Source organism: Danio rerio, chromosome 8 (genome assembly GCF_052040795.2).
Source record: "Danio rerio strain M-AB ecotype USA chromosome 8, GRCz13ab, whole genome shotgun sequence".
Taxonomy (NCBI): Eukaryota; Metazoa; Chordata; class Actinopteri; order Cypriniformes; family Danionidae; genus Danio; species Danio rerio.
The window spans coordinates 42,939,106-42,958,544 of record NC_141028.1 but is presented as its reverse complement, the minus strand read 5'-3'; the positions used below and the strand labels follow the sequence as shown (position 1 = coordinate 42,958,544).

General features: G+C 36.4%; 2 protein-coding genes across 25 annotated transcripts in view; both read left to right on the top strand.

The window, feature by feature from the left end:
* sorbs3 (sorbin and SH3 domain containing 3) overlaps window positions 1-14,074 on the top strand; it is an 81,894-nt gene extending 67,820 nt beyond the window's left edge. For 5 of the 23 annotated variants that reach the window (XM_087263276.1, XM_087263275.1, XM_087263285.1 and 2 more), the window contains 9 exons: window positions 741-790; window positions 864-910; window positions 1,056-1,170; window positions 1,268-1,393; window positions 4,068-4,169; window positions 4,524-4,568; window positions 7,205-7,293; window positions 7,473-7,579; window positions 12,431-14,074. In XM_087263276.1, the coding sequence (XP_087119402.1) occupies window positions 741-790; window positions 864-910; window positions 1,056-1,170; window positions 1,268-1,393; window positions 4,068-4,169; window positions 4,524-4,568; window positions 7,205-7,293; window positions 7,473-7,579; window positions 12,431-12,438 (689 nt within the window). In that variant the 3' untranslated portion in view covers window positions 12,439-14,074. 23 annotated transcript variants of the gene reach the window in all.
* A 1,526-nt stretch (window positions 14,075-15,600) lies between these two features.
* pdlim2 (PDZ and LIM domain 2 (mystique)) overlaps window positions 15,601-19,439 on the top strand; it is a 117,881-nt gene continuing 114,042 nt past the window's right edge. Inside the window, exon 1 of one of the 2 annotated variants that reach the window (XM_087263502.1) lies at window positions 15,601-15,869. The gene's annotated coding sequence lies outside the window, so the exon portion shown is untranslated. 2 annotated transcript variants of the gene reach the window in all.

The following is a 19,439-nucleotide window of genomic DNA, read 5'->3' as shown; positions in this document are numbered from 1 at the left end:
TAGACGTTTTCTGAACAATCATTCAAATATACTAATGGGGTGTCGGAAGTTAGTTTACTATGCAGAACTGTTACCCAATCAGAGCAGTGGCTGTTTAGTTTCAAGACTAAAACCCATACAAAACAGAGCATCTCTTAATCCTGCTTATTGACCCCAAGCATTGCAGTGGTGTTAACATTAATCCAGATTACTTCTACTGACATCAAAGACATAACTGATCAAAGTCAACCTGTAAAACCTCCATGTAAAACACCTTATTAAAATTCCTCAAATATGGGAATTGCACATGTGCACATGACAGTAAGGTATCCAGATACAAGTTTTAGATGATGGTGTTTAATCAGTTTATAAAAAAAAAATAATAATAATAATAATAATAATAAATAAATAAATAAATAAATAAATATATATATATATATATATATATATATATATATATATATATATATTTATATATATATATATATATATATATATATATATATATATATATATATATATATATATATATATATATATATATATATATATATATATATATATATATATATATATATATATATATATATATATATCCTTTACATGACGACCACATCCTTCAACCTAGGATGTACAGTAAATGTGCCCAGAGCTGAAGAAACAACCAGTAATTGCAGAATAAGTTGGCACCAGACACGCATCTGCTATTGATATTGGGGTATTGGCCAAAATCTCTTATCTTGCTTTTCTTGCCTCTACAGATCACATATCTTCAAAGATGGATTTTCCACCTAAGAAAGAAGAAAGAAAGGTATATAATTGTTCTTTTTTTGAGTTGCATGGAAAGTAGCTGACAAAATGACAAAGCATGTGTCTCTACACAGATGAAAGCAGCCCGAGCCAAATTTAATTTCCAAGCACAGTCACCAAAGTAAGTTCAAACAAAAGACATATCGCAGATTTGACTGTTCATAAATATATTCAGAAATGGGATCTAAATAAAGAAGGTATAATAAATTTTGATTAAAACAACTACAAATAAATCTTATATCTCATCTTTGACCTCTCGTTCATAGGGAGTTGACCATACAAAAAGGTGATGTAGTGTATATACACCGGCAGATTGATGCCAACTGGTATGAAGGAGAGCATCATGGGAGAGTGGGAATATTTCCCACCAGCTATGTGGAGGTATGTTTGTGTGTATACAAAAAAAAAAAAAAAAAAAAACCTTTACCGTATGTCTTTTATTTTGTATTTTATGCTCTTTCATATCTTCTCATTCCAGATTATTCCTCCAACCGAGAAGCCCACTCCAATAAAGTCTCCCACCATTCAGGTTTTAGAGTATGGGGAGGCCGCAGCCTTGTACACCTTCAATGCTGACCTGCCTGTAGAACTGTCCTTCAGAAAGGTGCCATAAAAATGAAGCACTACACCCTACAAGTAGCACATAATAAAACAAAGGTTAATGTAACATCCATATCCTCTTCAGGGATACAGCTGCACATTATTGTACTACTTAAAATGATTAGACAGGATGACATTTAGATTTCCTTTTTATTATTACTTTTAGTGTAATTAATAATAAAAAACTCATCACATTTTTTGCAAAATGTTAATTAAGAGATGAGAGGGGGAGCAAAGTGATATGACTCTAACTGGATGTTCAAAACTGATGGGATTGTTTTTGATTTAGCGGAATTGATTCCAAATGTTTTTACAGAGAAATGAAAAGAGCTGAGGTTATAGCAAGGTTACATGCTCATGCATACAGTAAGAGCATATACAGTATATGATCATGTGACCTTTATTGCTTAATAAATCCTTATTGATGGATGTTGAAGTGATTATTTTCACATATAATGGCTTAAGCATCACACAAACCAAGGGGACAAAATAAGTTCCCAGCAGACACACAACAATATAAGATTTAATATTAGGTTAGATTTAGTTCATGACATCAAGTGACTAAGGGTGCTTTCACACCTACACTTTTGTTTCGGAACGTATCTCGTTTGCCCAGTTAGCGCGGTTCGATTGGCATATGTGAACAGGGCAATCGCGCTCTGTTCCGCGCCAAAGTAATCGCTCCGAGATCGCTTGAATGAGGTGGTCTCGGCTCGATTGAAACGAACCCTGGAGCGGTTCGATTGCAGTGAGAAAGCGATCCGATCTGAGCGCGGTTATATCACAGTGTTTTATGGATATGTAATAGGCTTACGGCTATATGAAGAGAGAATTATGAGTAGGGCGGGAAGTTTCACGAGTCTCCGGATGCCCGCAAACGAGTGATGATCTCCCGGTAATCTCGTGTCTCTTTCCCAGTCCTCAAATAGGCATCGTCGCGCACCCTTCTCACCCCTCCCCACCGCGTCTCTCCTCAGACACGTCACGCGCGCGCACCCTGTCAATCACCACCAAACCACCACCTCTCCTGACAGCTGAGCGGGACGCTGCAAAATAAACCCTGACACTCTGACCAATGTAAGGAGAGTTTACTCGCACGTGACTTGTTTTAGCTCTTTTGGTCCGATTAGAAACTTTGCAGTGTGAAAGCGAACCGCTCCAAGAGCAAAGAGCAACAATGTAACAATTTTAATCTCTGTTTCGGAACAACTGAATCGATTCACAGGTGTGAAAACACCCTAAAATTCAACGTCTACCCAATGTTCAATTCTTCAATAACGACGTCAAATTACATTGATATTTGGTTGTGTTAGAAAGTGACCAAAATCAACCTTTGATAGAGGTCATAGTGGTAAGATGGTTAGACGTTGATTTTTAGGTTGGACTTTGGACATTGACGTCGGCCTGACATTGGGTTCTGACCAAGCGGCAACCTCCCGCACTCCCTCGTGAAGCAAATATGAAAGGACCTGAAACTGCAATTCATTAAAATTCCGCTGGTCCTGGCTATTCCTGGGACAGCCTGGTACAAAGATTGATTCTTGGTTCATATAGCTAATATTACCCTTCATGACAACTGTGAGGCGGTGAATTATTATTTTTTTTATGACTCATCCGTTTCCTTTTATATTAAGTCTGCTTAACTAAGGGCGTGGCCACTTGAGTGACAGCTAGGTCTCGACGGTCGCCGTCATGTTACCTCAGCTGATTCTGGCTGATTAGCTGCTGAACTCAGCATATAAATTGTATTTTTTTTTCGTTTTATGTGGCTTTACAGTCAATTGCTTTTTAGAATTATTTCTTACAATTATCAGATAATATGGCATGCTGTGTGCAGTTAATTGTGCTCACAAACCATTCACGTGGCCTTCATTTCCCAGGTGAGTGGGAAATGAATTTGTTTTATTTAAGATCATTAATCATTTATATATTTTCTTTAGACCTGTAATGCACTTCAGAATCTGACAGATTGATTAGCTGTAGGCTCTAAAACAGTCATCTGAAACATTGTCATAGTGTTATGCCTGGATTTCATAAATAGCCTTGCATTCATAATGTTTTACAACAGTTTTTAAAAGTCTGAACACTTTATATAGTATACAACCAAGCACATGTGGTCAGAACACAAACAAGTCGCAGGTAACAAAGTATCATTTTCTCCCATAGGAAAGCCTGTCTAAGCAAAATGCTAGCAGGTGTCTGTAGCTTCGCCTTTTTGCCCTTGTTTGATATTTCCCAGTTGGTGCGATGACGCGTGAACAAAATAGCGATGGTTGGCCACACCTACTGGTAGCTTCTTTTGGGTTCTTCAGAAACCTATGGGTGACGTCATAAATTTTACAGTCTATTGTTCTAAAGTCAACCCGATTTTTATCTCCCAAAACAAATCCAGCGTCCCCATCACGTTGGGGTACAACCGCAATATGACGTCATGTTGAAGTACTGTGGCTGCAGGGTTTGATACCATCATTAATTATGTCATTATTAGACCTGTAAATTAGCATATTGGTATTGAGCCTAAATTAATAATTTGCCATAAATAATAAACGAATATGCTCTAATTGACCAAACATAATTAAGTATTCCAGTAAACTTTGTTGCAAGCTGTAATGTTTTAACCAAACAGCTTAAGCAACACTTTTTTTCTCTTTGTTTTGTTTGTTTGGTCATTGTCTCAGGGTGAGGTGATCTCCATCACCAGGCGTGTTGATGATCATTGGCTGGAAGGTCGTATTGCTGGCACCACCCGCAGTGGAATCTTCCCTATCAGCTACGTCCAGGTCAACAAAATGCCTCGCACTAAAAGCAGTGACGATTTTCCATCATCTCCCACTCTTACTCCAGAGCCTCTCAGTCCTGGCCGGCCTCAGCATTCCCCTCTGTCTCCCTTGTCACGCTCCCCTGAACCCCAGCTTTCACATCACAAACAATCTAGCCAATCACGCTCCCCTCTGTCACATGCACAGGCCACCTCTCCCAAACAGCCTACAAACCACTTCCTGTTCTCGCCTGGCCCCACTTCATCCACCTCACCCACAAGCAAACGGACAGGATTAATGCACCTTCACAATACACCGGAAACAGACAGCAGGTCACCTGTGTCACCCTCCAGTCATGTGCTCCAATCCCTACAGGGCCCAGGACTGCCAGCCAAACATGCCAGTCCATACATCACACAGGTTTGACTACAATTTTTTATGCTTTATTTATCAGAGTATAATTTTAGTTTATTTTATGCAGTTCTAGTGTACTTCATATAGGTGAGTGGGCTTGACAAAGCACTTAAATACTGTAGGATACGCTTTCTTTTAGTACAGATACTCTTATATTATTATACTTTGTACTTTTTTCTACAGCCACATACTCTATATCGAAAGTCTCTAACTGGTTTTATATTTGCTTGTATCTTTAGTTTCATTTATTTCTCCAAAATTGATTCTTATTGATATTTTTTCCCTTATTATTACTTTCCCTTATAGCTGTGATCTTACATGTTGACTCGATGTACCACAGTGTATGTTTACATTAGTACATAGTATATGCATGTGTAATGTTGGTTTAACTAATTTTAAAACTAAATGGTATTTAAAAGTACAAATGTGTAATGGGACATTGGTAACTACATTTTTTTAACATCAGAAACCTAATCAGTCCTCTACAAGTACTATTATTATAGTACTGCACATTGTAACCGATCAGGAACTGTTTACTTAATAAAGTGCACACTCAGAAATAAAGGTACAAATTCTGTCACTGTGGCAGTACCTTTTTAAAAGTTACATTTTTGTTTCTAAAAGGTCCTTAAACATATTAATACCTAAAAAGTACTTAGCCCTTGCTGAAGATTATGAAGTAAATAAATCTAAAATAGCCAGTGTTTTGCTGTAATAAAAGGAAACCGTATTTCACTGTAAAAAAGGGTCTAACAGTTTACCTTAAAGGTACAAAATGGAACCTTTTAATGAAACAAAAGTGTACCCAAAAACTGCTAATGTCCACTTGTATGGTACAAAAGTGAACCATTTGAAAAGTACCACCTCAGTGATAGATGTTGTACCTTTTTATTTCTGAGTGTGTAAAAATGTCGCATTTCTGAGTAACTTGTAAAACACAATCCTCTGCGTAACACTCTGCGTAATACTCATGTACTTAACATAAACTGTCCACATACTGTATATACAGTATAGGCGAGCAACTAGGCAGCTACTGGCCTATGAAAATGGTTTAGTTGGTGTTTCGTTTACATATAGGTCTGCTAAAACAAGCTGTATCTGAAATCACCCTATTTTCTTTGAATAATGTGCCCTTCTAATGGTGTCCAAACCATAACTGACATTCTGAAGTGCATTCAATCAATTCAACCTAGGCTCATTCTGATTATGTACCCCTATATTTCTGGAGAATGCTAAATACGTCCCAGGAGCTATGTTTTTTTTTTTTTGCAGGTTGTTTACGCGAATCCACCAGAGGCTGCGGTGTATGTTTTTTGAGATCTAAAAATTTTCTCACGAGTGTCATTTGCACCTGCTCTTCTTGCATAAATCTACCAGAGGCCGCTGTCAACTGACTGACCGTCTCTCCGATACCCCCACCCAACTCATCCCTAAACCCAACCGATAGTGTTTTAAAAAGCGATGCAGATTTTTTTTATTGTTTTTTTTAGCTGCTTTCTGAAACTGTTCTTTGCTAGACTCAAAACCCCGTCGTCAGTCATTGCCACTCCAACTAGTAACAGCGGAAAAGCTGTCCACACAGGTAAGTGGTCAGCTGGTGAGTGTGAAAAAGAAACTGTGACATACAGCCCCGAAGCTTTCAAAGCTTTTAAAGACGAAATGCAGTCATACATTCCTCTGGCTATATAATTTGAGATCTCCAGAAATGTATAAAGGGGTACATTTTCAGGATGAACCTATGTTAAGTCAATCACACAATGGACCACCATAATTAATATACAACCCATGTACACTCAACAGCTAGAAAGTACTGTAAATAATGCACTGTAGGGCTTTGAGCACCAAATTAATTTCCATATCTGATGGTGTAAGTTTCAGAATTTTGCAGTATAGATGTCTGCTTGAGGAAACTGAAGAAAAAAAAAAAAGTACACCATACACTTAAATAATTCTTGTTACACTTGTATTTTCCAATGTGGAAAAAATGTGTAGGTACCCATTTCCTAAACTCCTGTTTTACATTTGTACTAGCATATAATATTCAGTAGGTTATTATGTGTGAGCATAAGCTCACCAGCTCACAAGTTGCACCAGCTTTATACATGTAGATAATACAGTATGATTCAATGTTTACACACTGTGCTTGCATAAACAAATAGAGATCATGTAAGTTCACTGGTATAAGGGATAAAGTGGGAACAGCTATTTTGCATTTTGCATATTTTGTGTCTCGTCTATTTAAAGTTTGCATAATTACGTTTCTTTAAAGAAAATAATAAAAAATTCCCCCTCAAAGATACTTTACACTGATGTAAACTAACAGTTGCACTTGCATATCATTGCAAATTCAATGTCAAATAAACACTAAACTTGTTATTCATCAAGGAATTAAAGTGTTTTATAATTTCCACAAAAGTCAGATTTTTCATTAAACAATACATACACCGTGAAAACCAAAAGAGGAAAGAAATGCTATACAATCTGTACACTAGTAACATCATACAATCATGTAAAAGTGATGCTGCATGTGTGTTAATAAAGCCATTTGGTACAATAATTTTTAGGGAAAAGGGAATGAAAAACAGCAACTTGAAAACACTGTTGTTGTTACTGTGTGTTACATTGTTAACACTTATTTATAGGATGTGGCCAGGACACAGTCTTCACAGCCCAACACTGTGATTTCTTCCACATCCCAGTCTCCTGCGAACATGGGTCATTTGCGACAACCGTGAGTACTTGACATGAAGCAGAATAAAACATGACACTCTCCATTTTTTTGAGAGAATTGTCCTTTTAAAGCAGTACAATTCAGATATTCAGGTTTAATCCAGCTATGTTGTACTTATTTATAATTTGGAAAATTTGAAAGTACATTATTTGGAATGGTTTTATTTTGTTTACGTTCAGGTATAAAGCAGTTTACAACTATAAACCCCAGAATAGAGATGAGCTGGAATTGAGAGAAGGAGACATCGTTCAGGTCCTAGAGAAGTGTGACGATGGCTGGTTTGTAGGTAATTATAAATATTTTTGACATCATAATTAAAAGTGCAGTGTGTAAGATTGACACCTAGTGATTGAACTAGGTATTGCACTCCAAAATTAAAACACTTTTTCACCCTGTCCCCCCTCCAAAGTCTTCACGCAAAGTCCCTTTAAGGCAGGGGTGTCAAACTCAATTCCTGGAGGGCCGAAGCCCTCCACAGTTTAGTTCCAACCCTGCTCCAACACACTTATGCCAAGTTCAGACTGCATGATATTCAAAGTAGTCGTGTCACAGATGTTTTCACACTGCATGACTATCTGGGCTAGCGTTTCGTCGCTGCTTTGTTTACACTGCAAGATGGTTCAGCGACATGGACATTCACATTGCATGACTTTACTATAGGGAGAATCGCCGACAACTTCGTCCAAACTACGTCTCACAGCCAAAAACATGTAGTATATCTTTTGTTATTAACTACATAATGAGAAAGAAGCCTTTTAATGGGGTAGAACATGTACATATTTGCTCACCTGGGTTTAAAGGGAATTAGCCATTTCTCCTCAACGTTGATAATAAACTAATTTCTTTCTGTATGAAATGTCAAACAGACACGGTTGCTCCTGAGTCCTGTCAAACCTCCACTAGTTTTTCCTCCATTTCGTGGGTCCAAATAAACCAAAAAGAGCGCTTTTAACTTCTCCCCCAGCCTCCCGCTGGCCTGCAGCAGGTATACACACACGCACATATAAGTGAATGCCGCTCTCTCATTGGCTGTAGGCGATCGCTGATGTTATTTTCAGTCAAAACTCAATTCACACTGCATGGTTTGAATCGCTGACAGCTCCTGATATTCAGCACGCCAAATATCTCACAGGCATCGGCGACTCATCTGCGATTCTCTCAGATCGCGTCTTTAATCGTTCATACTGTGTGATTGTCACTCACGTTCACAAGCAGCGAATTGCCTGTGATTTTAGGCATTTGTCGGCGATTTCTCAAAACCTGTCGGCGAGCCAAAATCGGGGCTAAAATCACGCAGTCTGAACTAGGCATTACCTGTAGGTTTCAAACAAGCCTAAAGGACTCAATTAGTTTGATCAGGTGTGTTTAATTAGGGTTGGAACTAAACTGTGCAGAGCTGCGGCCCTTTTGGAACTGAGTTTGACACCTGTGCTTTAAGGCAAGTCATTTCACTTGGCGGCCATCTTTGAAAACTCCTCTCGGGCAGTATGCTCAGGCATTCTGTTTGAATGGGGAAACATCAAAATCTCAAACTTGCCAAGCTTACGATTGAATATCATATTAGTCATCATTAATAAAATTAAATGACAAATGTCTCTTTAGTTTCATTTCTAAGCGAATTACACAAAATCTGCAGAAACTCAAATCAGCTTCAAGCCCCTCCCCTGTAGTTTTGTAAGTCTATAGCAATCGATGATTGGCTTCTGTGCTAAAAGGTGGCTTTATTCGCCATATAGCAGTCGATGATTGGCCCCTGTACTAGTAGGGAGGGCTTTATTTTCCACATTTTCCATATTCAAAAAGATATGAGTGACATGTTTTTTTGTAATCTAGTCTTTGCTCCAAGCAAACGCAGATGGCCAGAGTGATGACAGAAATGAGCATACCTGGCTATGAAGCCTTCATTGTATCCTAGCTACAAGCGATGACATAATAAAAATTTTTTTTTTCATAATTAAAAGGGTTTTTATTAATGGTGTGCTCCATCAAACACTGAAAAGGTTAAAGCAATTATGTCGAAGCTTCAAAACATTTCAAAATCCGTCTCTACAGTGACACTTGGTGGTCATTTTTAAGTATAACTCTGAAACTGCTTTAGCAAAGAAACGGTTAAACAAATTGAGAAATTATACCCCACATTGTAGAGTTGATGTTTTAAATGATTTAGTGGAGTGGTGAGAGTTACTGACTAGCATGTAGAGATAATGGGTTCAAATCTATGGTGATGCAGTTATAGATATTTAGATATTGGCGCAGTTATAGATATATAGATATTGTTTTAACATTGGTCTGACATTAGAATAAACACTTTGACAAATGTCTTGTTTTGGTCATTAAAAATTAACATTATTAAAATACATCAAGTCACAATTTCTGAAGATTTGTACAAGTTAGGATTCGAACTCAGGACATTTGTAGCACAGTTACTCTGTGTACACTCATGGTCCTCAAGGCTACAAAGATTTTTCAACCCTGTCAATCAAACGCAGATTCACTAGGTCTTCAAGTGCTTCTGAAATGTTCGATGCTTTGAATTGCTTTAGTCGCATGACATTGGTGATTTGAATCACTTTAGTCATGTGCCCTGGATGTTCTGGATTGTGCTTTGGTGCAGTGTTTCAAAAACACTTGTGCTTTAGGAGATTGCCCACCCCTGGTCTAAACCATCACCTGGGATTTTTATTTTAAAAATGGTTTCAATTTCTCAGGGCTGAACAACTGTACAAACTTGTATGACAATGATCACCCCAGGTACTAGTTGTGCTTTTATTCAATGCTGAATGCTACACATGTAAGTTTGATTATAGTAAGATTATACACTCACTGGCCACTTTATTAGGTACACCTTTCCAACATGGCAGCGACTCAATGCATTTAGGCATGTAGACATGGTCTAGATGATCTGCAGCAGTTAAAACCCAGCATCAGAATGGGGAAGAAAGCTGATTTAAGTGACTTTGAACTTGGCATTTTATTGGTGCCAGATAAGCTGGTCTGAGTATTTTAGAAACTGCTGATCTACTGGGATTTTCATGCACAACCGTCTCTAGAGTTTACTGAGAATGGCCTGAAAAAAAAAAAAAATTATAAATCCATTGAGCGGCACTTCTGCGGGCACAAATGCCTTGTTGATGCCAGAGGTCAGAAATAAAAGCCAGACTGGTTTGAGATGATAGAAAGGCAACAGTAACTCAAGTAACCCCTGTTACATCCGAGGTATGCAGAAGAGCATCTCTGAATGCACATGTCGAACCTTGAGACGGATTGGCAGCAGAACACCACACCGGGTGCCACTCCTGTCGGCTAAGAACAGGAAATCGAGGCTGCAATTAACACAGGCTCACCAAATTTGGACAACAGAATATTGAAAACAAATTGTGCTGGTCTGAGTCTCGATTTTCTGCTGCGCCATTCGGATGGTAGGGTCAGAATTTGGCATCAACAACATGAAAGCATAGATCCATCCTAGCTTGTATCAATGGTTAAGGCTGGTGGTGGTGTAATAGTGTGGGGGATATTTTCTTGGCACACTTTGGGCCTATTAGTACCAATTGAGCATTGTGTCAACACCACAGCCTAACTGAGTGTTGTTGCTGACCATGTCCATCCCTTTATGACCACAGTGTACCCATCTTCTGATGGCTACTTCCAGCAGGATAACAGACCATGTCATAAAGCATGAATTATCTCGAACTGGTTTCTTGAACATGACAATGAGTTCACTGTACTCAAATGGCCTTCACAGTCTCCAGAACTCAATCCAATAAAGCACATTTGGGAAGTGGTGGAACGGGAGATTAGCATTATGGATGTGCAGCCGACATGTTCTGAAAGCAAAAGGTGGTCCAGCCTGGTTCTGGTAAGGTGTACCTAATAAAATGGCCAGTGAGTGAAAGTCTTATTTCATTGGAATTCAATGCACTATTCTGTGCTTCTAAATGGCTGGTAATTTGAAATGTTTCTGTCTTGTTGCATCTTGTGCAGATAGTTAAATTGTTTGTCGCTTTAATCTTATGCATCGCGTGTTGTTGGGACACAGTGTTGCAATGTAACCTCCCCAGCGATGTTTAATGTTTACGGTTGTAATATTTATACATTTGCTTTTTAAAAGCTACAAGAAGAAAACCTTTTTGTAAATCTGCGACTCATTTTGGTGGCTGCTGCTGTTCTCCAGAGTTTGTGTTTTCAGCCACATTAAAGCAGCTATCATAACTGAAGTGAAATATGCTTTGTTTTCTAGCAATGGGCAAACCAGGATGTAAAAATAAAATTGTTAAAGTGGCAGAAGATGGGATAAAGAGACTAAAACAACGATATCTTGCATATCGTTTAACATGCAGAACTGCACTGACAGTCACTCAGTATGTCCTTCCAATAATGTTACAGAGGATTATTATTTATTATCTAGATTATAAATCTGTCTATTTTTTTTACCTGGAGAACATTGTAGCTTGAGAACGGCTATGGAATTAAAATTTTTCTGTTATGTAATTTTTCTGAAGGCCCTGACCGCCTTCTAAAAGATTTAATTTTTAAGATTTAAGTCTTAGTAAAAACATTGTAGGTCTACTGCCCTCCATTAGGTTATTTTATAATTACTGCATTAAGTCCTTCCAACAGAGTGGTAGCTTTTTTTTTGCCCTAATCATATTTTGTTTTCTCTTCCTGTCAGGTACGTCTGAAAGGACTGAAGCTTTTGGAACATTCCCTGGCAACTATGTGGCACCAGTTTAAGAGCTTTCACCAACTTTTCCTAGCAAATTCTTATTCACTGACACTACTTGCTCAACCACTACTCAGTGCAAAATAAAGTCTATCTATACTGTTGCTGTCCACTAAACACAGAACTACTGCCCCACACTGTATATACCGTACTTAAAAAAATATCCTCCTTCACGTTCTTCACCAAGCATGTGCACACCTTGTTCTTATAGTCTTTTAGATTCAACTCAGATGTTAAACACGGATGGGTTTGTGACAGTATGACCACTCACATGTATGTAGTTGTGATGAATCCACATTGCAATGTGCTTTAAAGATCCTTAAATTTATTATTTGTGTCACACCAATACTGACATTATCTAAAATGACTTTTCCCAGCTTTAACATTGATGTAAAACCTTCGTTTTGGTTTCAGATTTGTAACAGCATTGGCTATGAAAACTACATAGCCTGAGGATCTGGATGTAAGACATGGTTAAACCATCATTTTATTTAAACATTCATCACAGTTTTTATTTATTTGTTTTGTTTGCTTAGCTGACTGCTATATCATAGTCTAAACACAATCTCAGTCTTTTCAATCATCAAGTGTCTGTAAGTACTTAGTGCAGCGGACTCTATTTAACCTGTCTGTCATTAGGTTCACATTTAATGTGCAACAAGCAGCAGGTAAAATTATTTTGGGCTTAAGGACCAGGAAAATGTTGAGGCAGTGGTGTTTTTATGTCTATACCCAGTTTAAAGTCAGTTACGGTATGCTTCTTTGTTATGAGTTTCATCCAAGTTAGATTAAGCATGGTTTTTGATTCCATATAAATGATTTGAAATTCACAGCATAGGCTATTCATATCTAAAATAATATAAAAAAAAATCAGGATTAGGCTTGGTCAGACAAACATGTTTTGTATGGCTTTCATAGAACACAAAAAGAAGTATTTCATTTATTAATAGTGATATCTTGACAATATTAAAAGACTTGAGGAGCAAAATTGGTACAGAGTAACATTTCAGAGAATGTTTCTTAAAAGAAATTTCAGTTTTCCTTGTTTTAACCCCTTAACTGTGTGCTGTTGGTGATGTTTTCATCCACTCTGAGGTGATTTTGAGACTTAATTTGGTAACTACTTTCTTTGTGCTTCAGCAAATGGAATGATATTTGGTGCTGTATTGACATCCATAATAATGACATTTTTTATTGCAAAGTTCAATGGATTTAATTTGATTCAGCTTAAAAATTTAAGGTAACCATTATTTTTTAATAGTGTGGAGTTCTATGGAAAATTGTGTGTGTGAGTGTGTGAAAGTGGTACAGAGACCTTTGTACCCTTACCTTGAAATGTCAAAGTAAAAGTAAGCACTCCATCTCTCAGAACATGTAAACATTGTAAGTGTATTTATGCATGCACACTTAATTGCAGTTATACAATAACTCCATAGAACTCTATATTAACGACAGAATGTTATTTGCGCAGGTTTATTTAAAGCGTTAGTGGAGCCAACCGATGATCAATAGTAAAAGTTATAATTTTTACCTCTCCCAAACAGGGAAAGCAATCAAGAATGCAGGATCGTATGGTCTCGTCATGACTTTGCAAACAAAAAATGTCATTATAATGAAAGTCAATGGGGCAAAAACAGCAACCAGCATAACAAAAGGATAGTAAATTTGAACAATACACAAGAGTTAACCATAAATCTTATTCGTTTATACCTAAAACAAGAACTAATGTAACAATGTTTTCCTTGTGTACACTTTAACAAGATGTTGTCACCTTGTGTTAAATCATGTCAGAGCTAAAAGAATGACTGTTGAAGATGCCAGTGCTGATTCTTTTCACTTTAATTCCATCATTAACTCAATTTTGTCTTCTTTTTGTCATTTTCTGGTAACTGAAGTAGCTGTCTGTGTTTTGTTGTGCAGACAGTTAAATTGCTTTCACAATGTTATTAAATAATGGAAATAAAAGTTAATATATTTGTATTGACACACACAGACGATTTATTGCAGTATGCAAGGTACACAAAGATTTTTGATAAAAATAAAATAAAAAAATAAAAACATTTGTTGTTTCTTAACTTCATTACGAGCATCATTTAAATTTTCTTCGGTCTTCTTGGTCTATCCTCTAGAAGCTGCTGTAAATGTTATTTACACTCTATTGCATTGGTCACCACTGCTGTTTATAAAGAACAAATCAAGGAATTAGACTTTGAATACACAGTGACGGATAAATATAGTCATAATCAGTGTTGACAAAAGTAACTTTAAAAAGTAATGCATTACAATATTGAGTTACTCCCCAAAAAAGTTACTTTGATTTACTTAGTTACTTTTTATGGTACAAAATGCATTACATTACTTTTGAATAACTTTTGCGTTACTTTTTCTGACCTGGCTGAAGCTCGATCTCTTTGTTTTTTTCTTATTTTTTTATAAGATGAGCTCTGCAATTTGAAACACACCTTCGTTTACCTTTATAAAAAAACACATAAAATTAACAAATCAATTCATGGAGAACTTCCTGACCCCAGAGCTAAACATACAGATTAATGAATGTTTAAAGCAATGTGTTTGCTACTTTTGTTCTTTTTATTAAAAAAGTAAAACCAATCACTGTCCATTCAGATAATCCTCTTTTTTTCTTCCCTTTTTAAAAAATAATGAGAATTTTCTATTGCAGAAATGTAAGACTGTGCCATCATCTTTTCTGTCTGTTCCTGCATTCTCTCATTTGACATTAATATTTTCATTTTAATTTAGCAATTATTAAAAAAAATAAATAAACTAAAAAAGTAATTTGCATTACATATTCAAAAAAAGTAACTCAAATAACATTACTTTTTGAAAAGTAATGTGTTACTTTACCCTTTACTTAGAAAAGGAATATTATTATGTAACTCGCGTAACTTGTAATGCGCTATCATAACGTGCTAATATTCGAAAACATGCAAAACTACTTTCTAACCTTTTGTTGATTCAGACTGTCAACTATTTGATTGTCGTATGATTAAAATACTTGTTTAATTGAGAGAATAAAAGAAAAGCTTTCATTATAGTGTGCAGTGAGTAATGTGTGGATTCTAGAACGTTTAGAGAGAGAGAGAGAGCCTAAAGCAAGACCATTTCTTATGTTCATATTTCTTATTATTATTACCATTATCTTGATATTTTTAATTATATGCATTTTTATTTTATTTTTTTTATTAATTTTGTTAATATGTAGTTACTTCTTTACTTTATATGTAACATGTACCTGTTAATTATTTTACTGATTTGTTCTTGTTCTATCTATTGTATAATTGCTTTGGCAATACCGTGGATGTCATGCCAATAAAGCTCTTTTGAATTTGAACTGAGAGAGAGCGAGAGAGTGAGAGACGAAAATATGTAACGTTAGTCGTTTAATACACTTAATCATTTAATAAAATCTTTCTCCATTGTCGTCAGCAGGTGGCGCATAAACACAAAGTCATGATTGTTGTTAAAATGCAGTTTCTGATTCATCTCACATACTCGTCACGCCCCGCGTGCCACCCTCTTGTGCCCACCCCCAGCCTTTATTTTGACAGCAACACGTGGCATTTGAGTGAGGAGCGCGCGCAACATCTCTACAGCGGAAACATTAACGGGAAAAGTAGAGAAAAACTGGGCGGTGTGGGAATTTGGTCACATGGAGCGCACAGACTAAAAACTGACGCGCTGAAAGTGATTCAAGCAGGTCTGCTTTTATAAACGAGCAGAGGTGAATTTGAACAAGAAGAGCAGCGACTATCCGCTCTCATATAACGTGCGTAAGTTTGACGTCATTCGCACAGGTGTCAAGAGCATCGTTGTGATTGCCTTCCTTTTTCTGGTAAGTGCTTATTTATCCAACAGTATCGTTTTATCAGAAGTAACTTTAACTTTACTAGGTTATAGACTAGATGTTAAGAAGTGGTACTTTAAATGGTGCTGTGCGTTTGTGTACTGTTGGTGAGGTGTGCGTTTAATGGCATCAGTTCAGCATCCTTCAGGCTTTCACTCTTAATACTTTAACATGCTTTATTGTATTTGGTATTTCCCAAAACTTCCAAAGAAATTTGGTTTATTTATTTTTACTTATGCCATGCCTAATGTTCCATTTTAGTCGTCACAATAGTAACCTAACAGCTTTATTCAGAATAGTGAGCCTAATCTGTACCTTTCCATCACTGAAATTGGTTCTGTGTGATACTGTACAGTAAACAGATGTTGTTGTTGTTGTTGTTATTATTAATAATAATAATAATAAAAAAAACTAAACAAAAGTAAGTTCAGATGCATTTGTCTTATGGGACATCCAAACACACTAGAGCTGTTGGTTTATTCTATGCAATAGAATAAATTAAAATGTATTTCATTATAGTTAAGTCTGAACTGTATTTGCTTGTAAGTAAAGAAGAGAGACTAGAATAGGCCTGGCCAACTCAAATTCACTTGATTTTAATACACGTAGCATTGCACCACAGTTATGTTTTAAATAGACTATGAACCAATCTAGTGCATGTTGTTTTTTGAAAGTCTTCTGTCAAGCTCTTGCACACTTATTGATGTTTTGCTTTGGGATGAACTGAAATTTTTTGGATTCAGTTATGCAGAATAATGTGAACAGTTTGACACGTGAAGGCATCAAGATCACAATCCAAAATTGCACGGCAATGTAAAAATCTCCAATTTCAGCCAGTTGGTCCTGTGGCAGTCGCTCCTGTAACATAGCTCTGTGCATGTTTAAAGTGAACGGAAAGCATTTTTGTGGCTGGGCAATGAATGTGACTGATGACTGAGCAGTACTATTGAATTGATGGGAAAACGCCAGACATGCTTCTGAACTCATGTGGCTGACCAAACCCATTGAGAGTGCTTTTGTATCTCTCTATTGTCTCCACCTGTGCAATTCCTTTCTCTACCATTCCTTGATGTTTCAGTTTCTCTTTTGTGTTTTGCTCTGCTCTACCCAACATCCATCAACCCCACAACACGCATTCTTCTAATTCAGGTGTTTGTTTGTTGTTTTGTTTACTTTTTTGACATATGATTGACACTGTAAAGAAGATTGGAAAAAGGAAGCATTAATAACAAATCAAATAATGTAGCAGCAGGGTTATTGCTGTTAACTAACAGCATTTTTCTTATTTGAAAAAGAAAAAAAAATGACAGTTAAAAATAAACCTGTTTGCTTGACAACTAAGGGTATGTTAATGTGAGAACAATGTATTTAAAATAGAAAAGACAAGTACAGTTGAGCTTGTCAATAAAATTAATTTGCAGTTTGTAAAATCACATTTGTTGTTTAAAGAATGGACATTGAAAAAATAAACTTTTTTTCTTTCCCCAAGTTTGCTTTTTATTCCCTTTATTATAAAAATATATATATTTTTTATATATAGTTTTAAGTAAAATTGTTGTCAAGGTATTGTACTGTACCTTAACTTGAGTATGTTTAGGCACAAAAATTAATTAATTAATTAATTTACTTTTAAGGTTAGTACCCTTATTAATTATTAACAACGAAATGAACCGCCAACTTGAGCGCTAAAATTTAATATAAATAATAAACATAAAATAAAATAAACATTGATAGTAATTCATCAAGTCATTTTTTTTCCTGCTCAATCTGTTTATTAATCAGGGGTCGCCACAGCGGAATGAACCGCCAAATTATCCAGCACATGTTTTTGCAGTGGAAACCCTTACAGCCGCAACCCAACACTAAGAAACACCCATACACTCTTGCACGCACTCACATACACTACGGCCGAAGGAAACCAACACGAACATGGGGAGAATATGCAAACTCCACACAGAAATGCCAACTGACCCAGCCGGGGCTCGAAACAGCGACCTTCTTGCTGTGAGGTGATTGTGCTACCCATTGCAACACCTCACATTAATAGAAATAATACAAAATGAATTAATGAAAAAGTTTAAATTAATGCCAAACATGAAAAGTTTTATAAAACTACTACTAATACTACTACTACTACTACTACTACTACTACTACTACTACTACTACTACTACTAATAATAATAATAATAATAGTAATAATAATATAAATAAATAAAAATAAAATATTGGTACTTTTTAAAAAATAAAAATGTAAAAAGTAAACAGTATTAGTTAATGCTAATAATAAGTAGTATTTTATATTATAAATATTTGTACAATTCTATAATAATTCAGCATAAAATTCACACACTGAACCCCCTTCCTTTTGAGATAAATGCATAGGCCTATCTTTTTTTGTTGTACGATATATTCCAACAAAATTTATTGTGATAAACAATATTATTATGGTTGGGTGATGTCGACCGATCTGGCATTGTATAATGTGTAATGTGAAACATCGCAATGGACGATGACATCGTCGTCGTAGGCTGTGGTAAATTAATTATTTATGAATAATGAATTCATAACAAATTAATTATTTGTAGCCTGCCGTTTCAACTACCTGACCCGCATTGTTTTACCCATAACCAAATCATAAATAAATAAAGTTACACACAAATTACCACCAGTCAATTGCTTTTTCCGTGGGACTCTGGCATGAATAGGCAGAGTGATCTGTGTCGTTATAATGATGTCGATAAACTTTGTTGGTAAAAAGGTGCACAACCAACAGCAACCAACCAACAGTATCTGAGGTTTTCACTATTTATTACTAAGTACAAGCTTGAAAGCAAAAGATTGAAGCAGTTTACTTTGACACGTTGCATGATAAATTAAAAAGACCAAAAAGTCGTTAAATAAAGGCAAGATTGATTAAGTATCATGTTATATAACTATAACTATAGTGAGATGGGATCCAGCGGAACATCCTTGATAAACTGTCCAACGTGCACTGCTCTCTTGGTTTTTGTGTTCAAAGCACCCGCTGACTGCTGCAGTTCAGACATGCACGTATGCTGCAGTGCATGATAGTGTGTGTGGTCACATGATGTGCATTTTCAGCAGTATAGTGTGGAAGGAGGGCTTTTCAAAAATGCAAAGATGTATTGGTGTAAACAGTGCCGTGTGTATGTTTCGTAAGCGGGTTGCTGCTGTGATGGGGTGGGGTGGAGGAGTGCGATGCTGGCTCTGCATTATGATGTCTATCGGCCATCGATGATGGAAGATGGCATCATCTATCGACCCAACCCTAGATATTATTGTCATTTTGAGACCATTTTAGGCCACTTATTATATAATGCCAATATAATATCCTCACAATTAGGGTTGTGCAATTAATCGAAAATCCGATTTCGATTTTGGCTTCTAACGAATATGAAAAACCATTAATCGAGATAACCGACTATTGCATAATTCACCACCTTCTTTCCAGTTGTACACGTGTTGCTCTTAAAAGCGCGAAAGACTGCATGATTCTGTGTGCCGCGCACACACAGAACAGAAGCATGCAGTCAGCA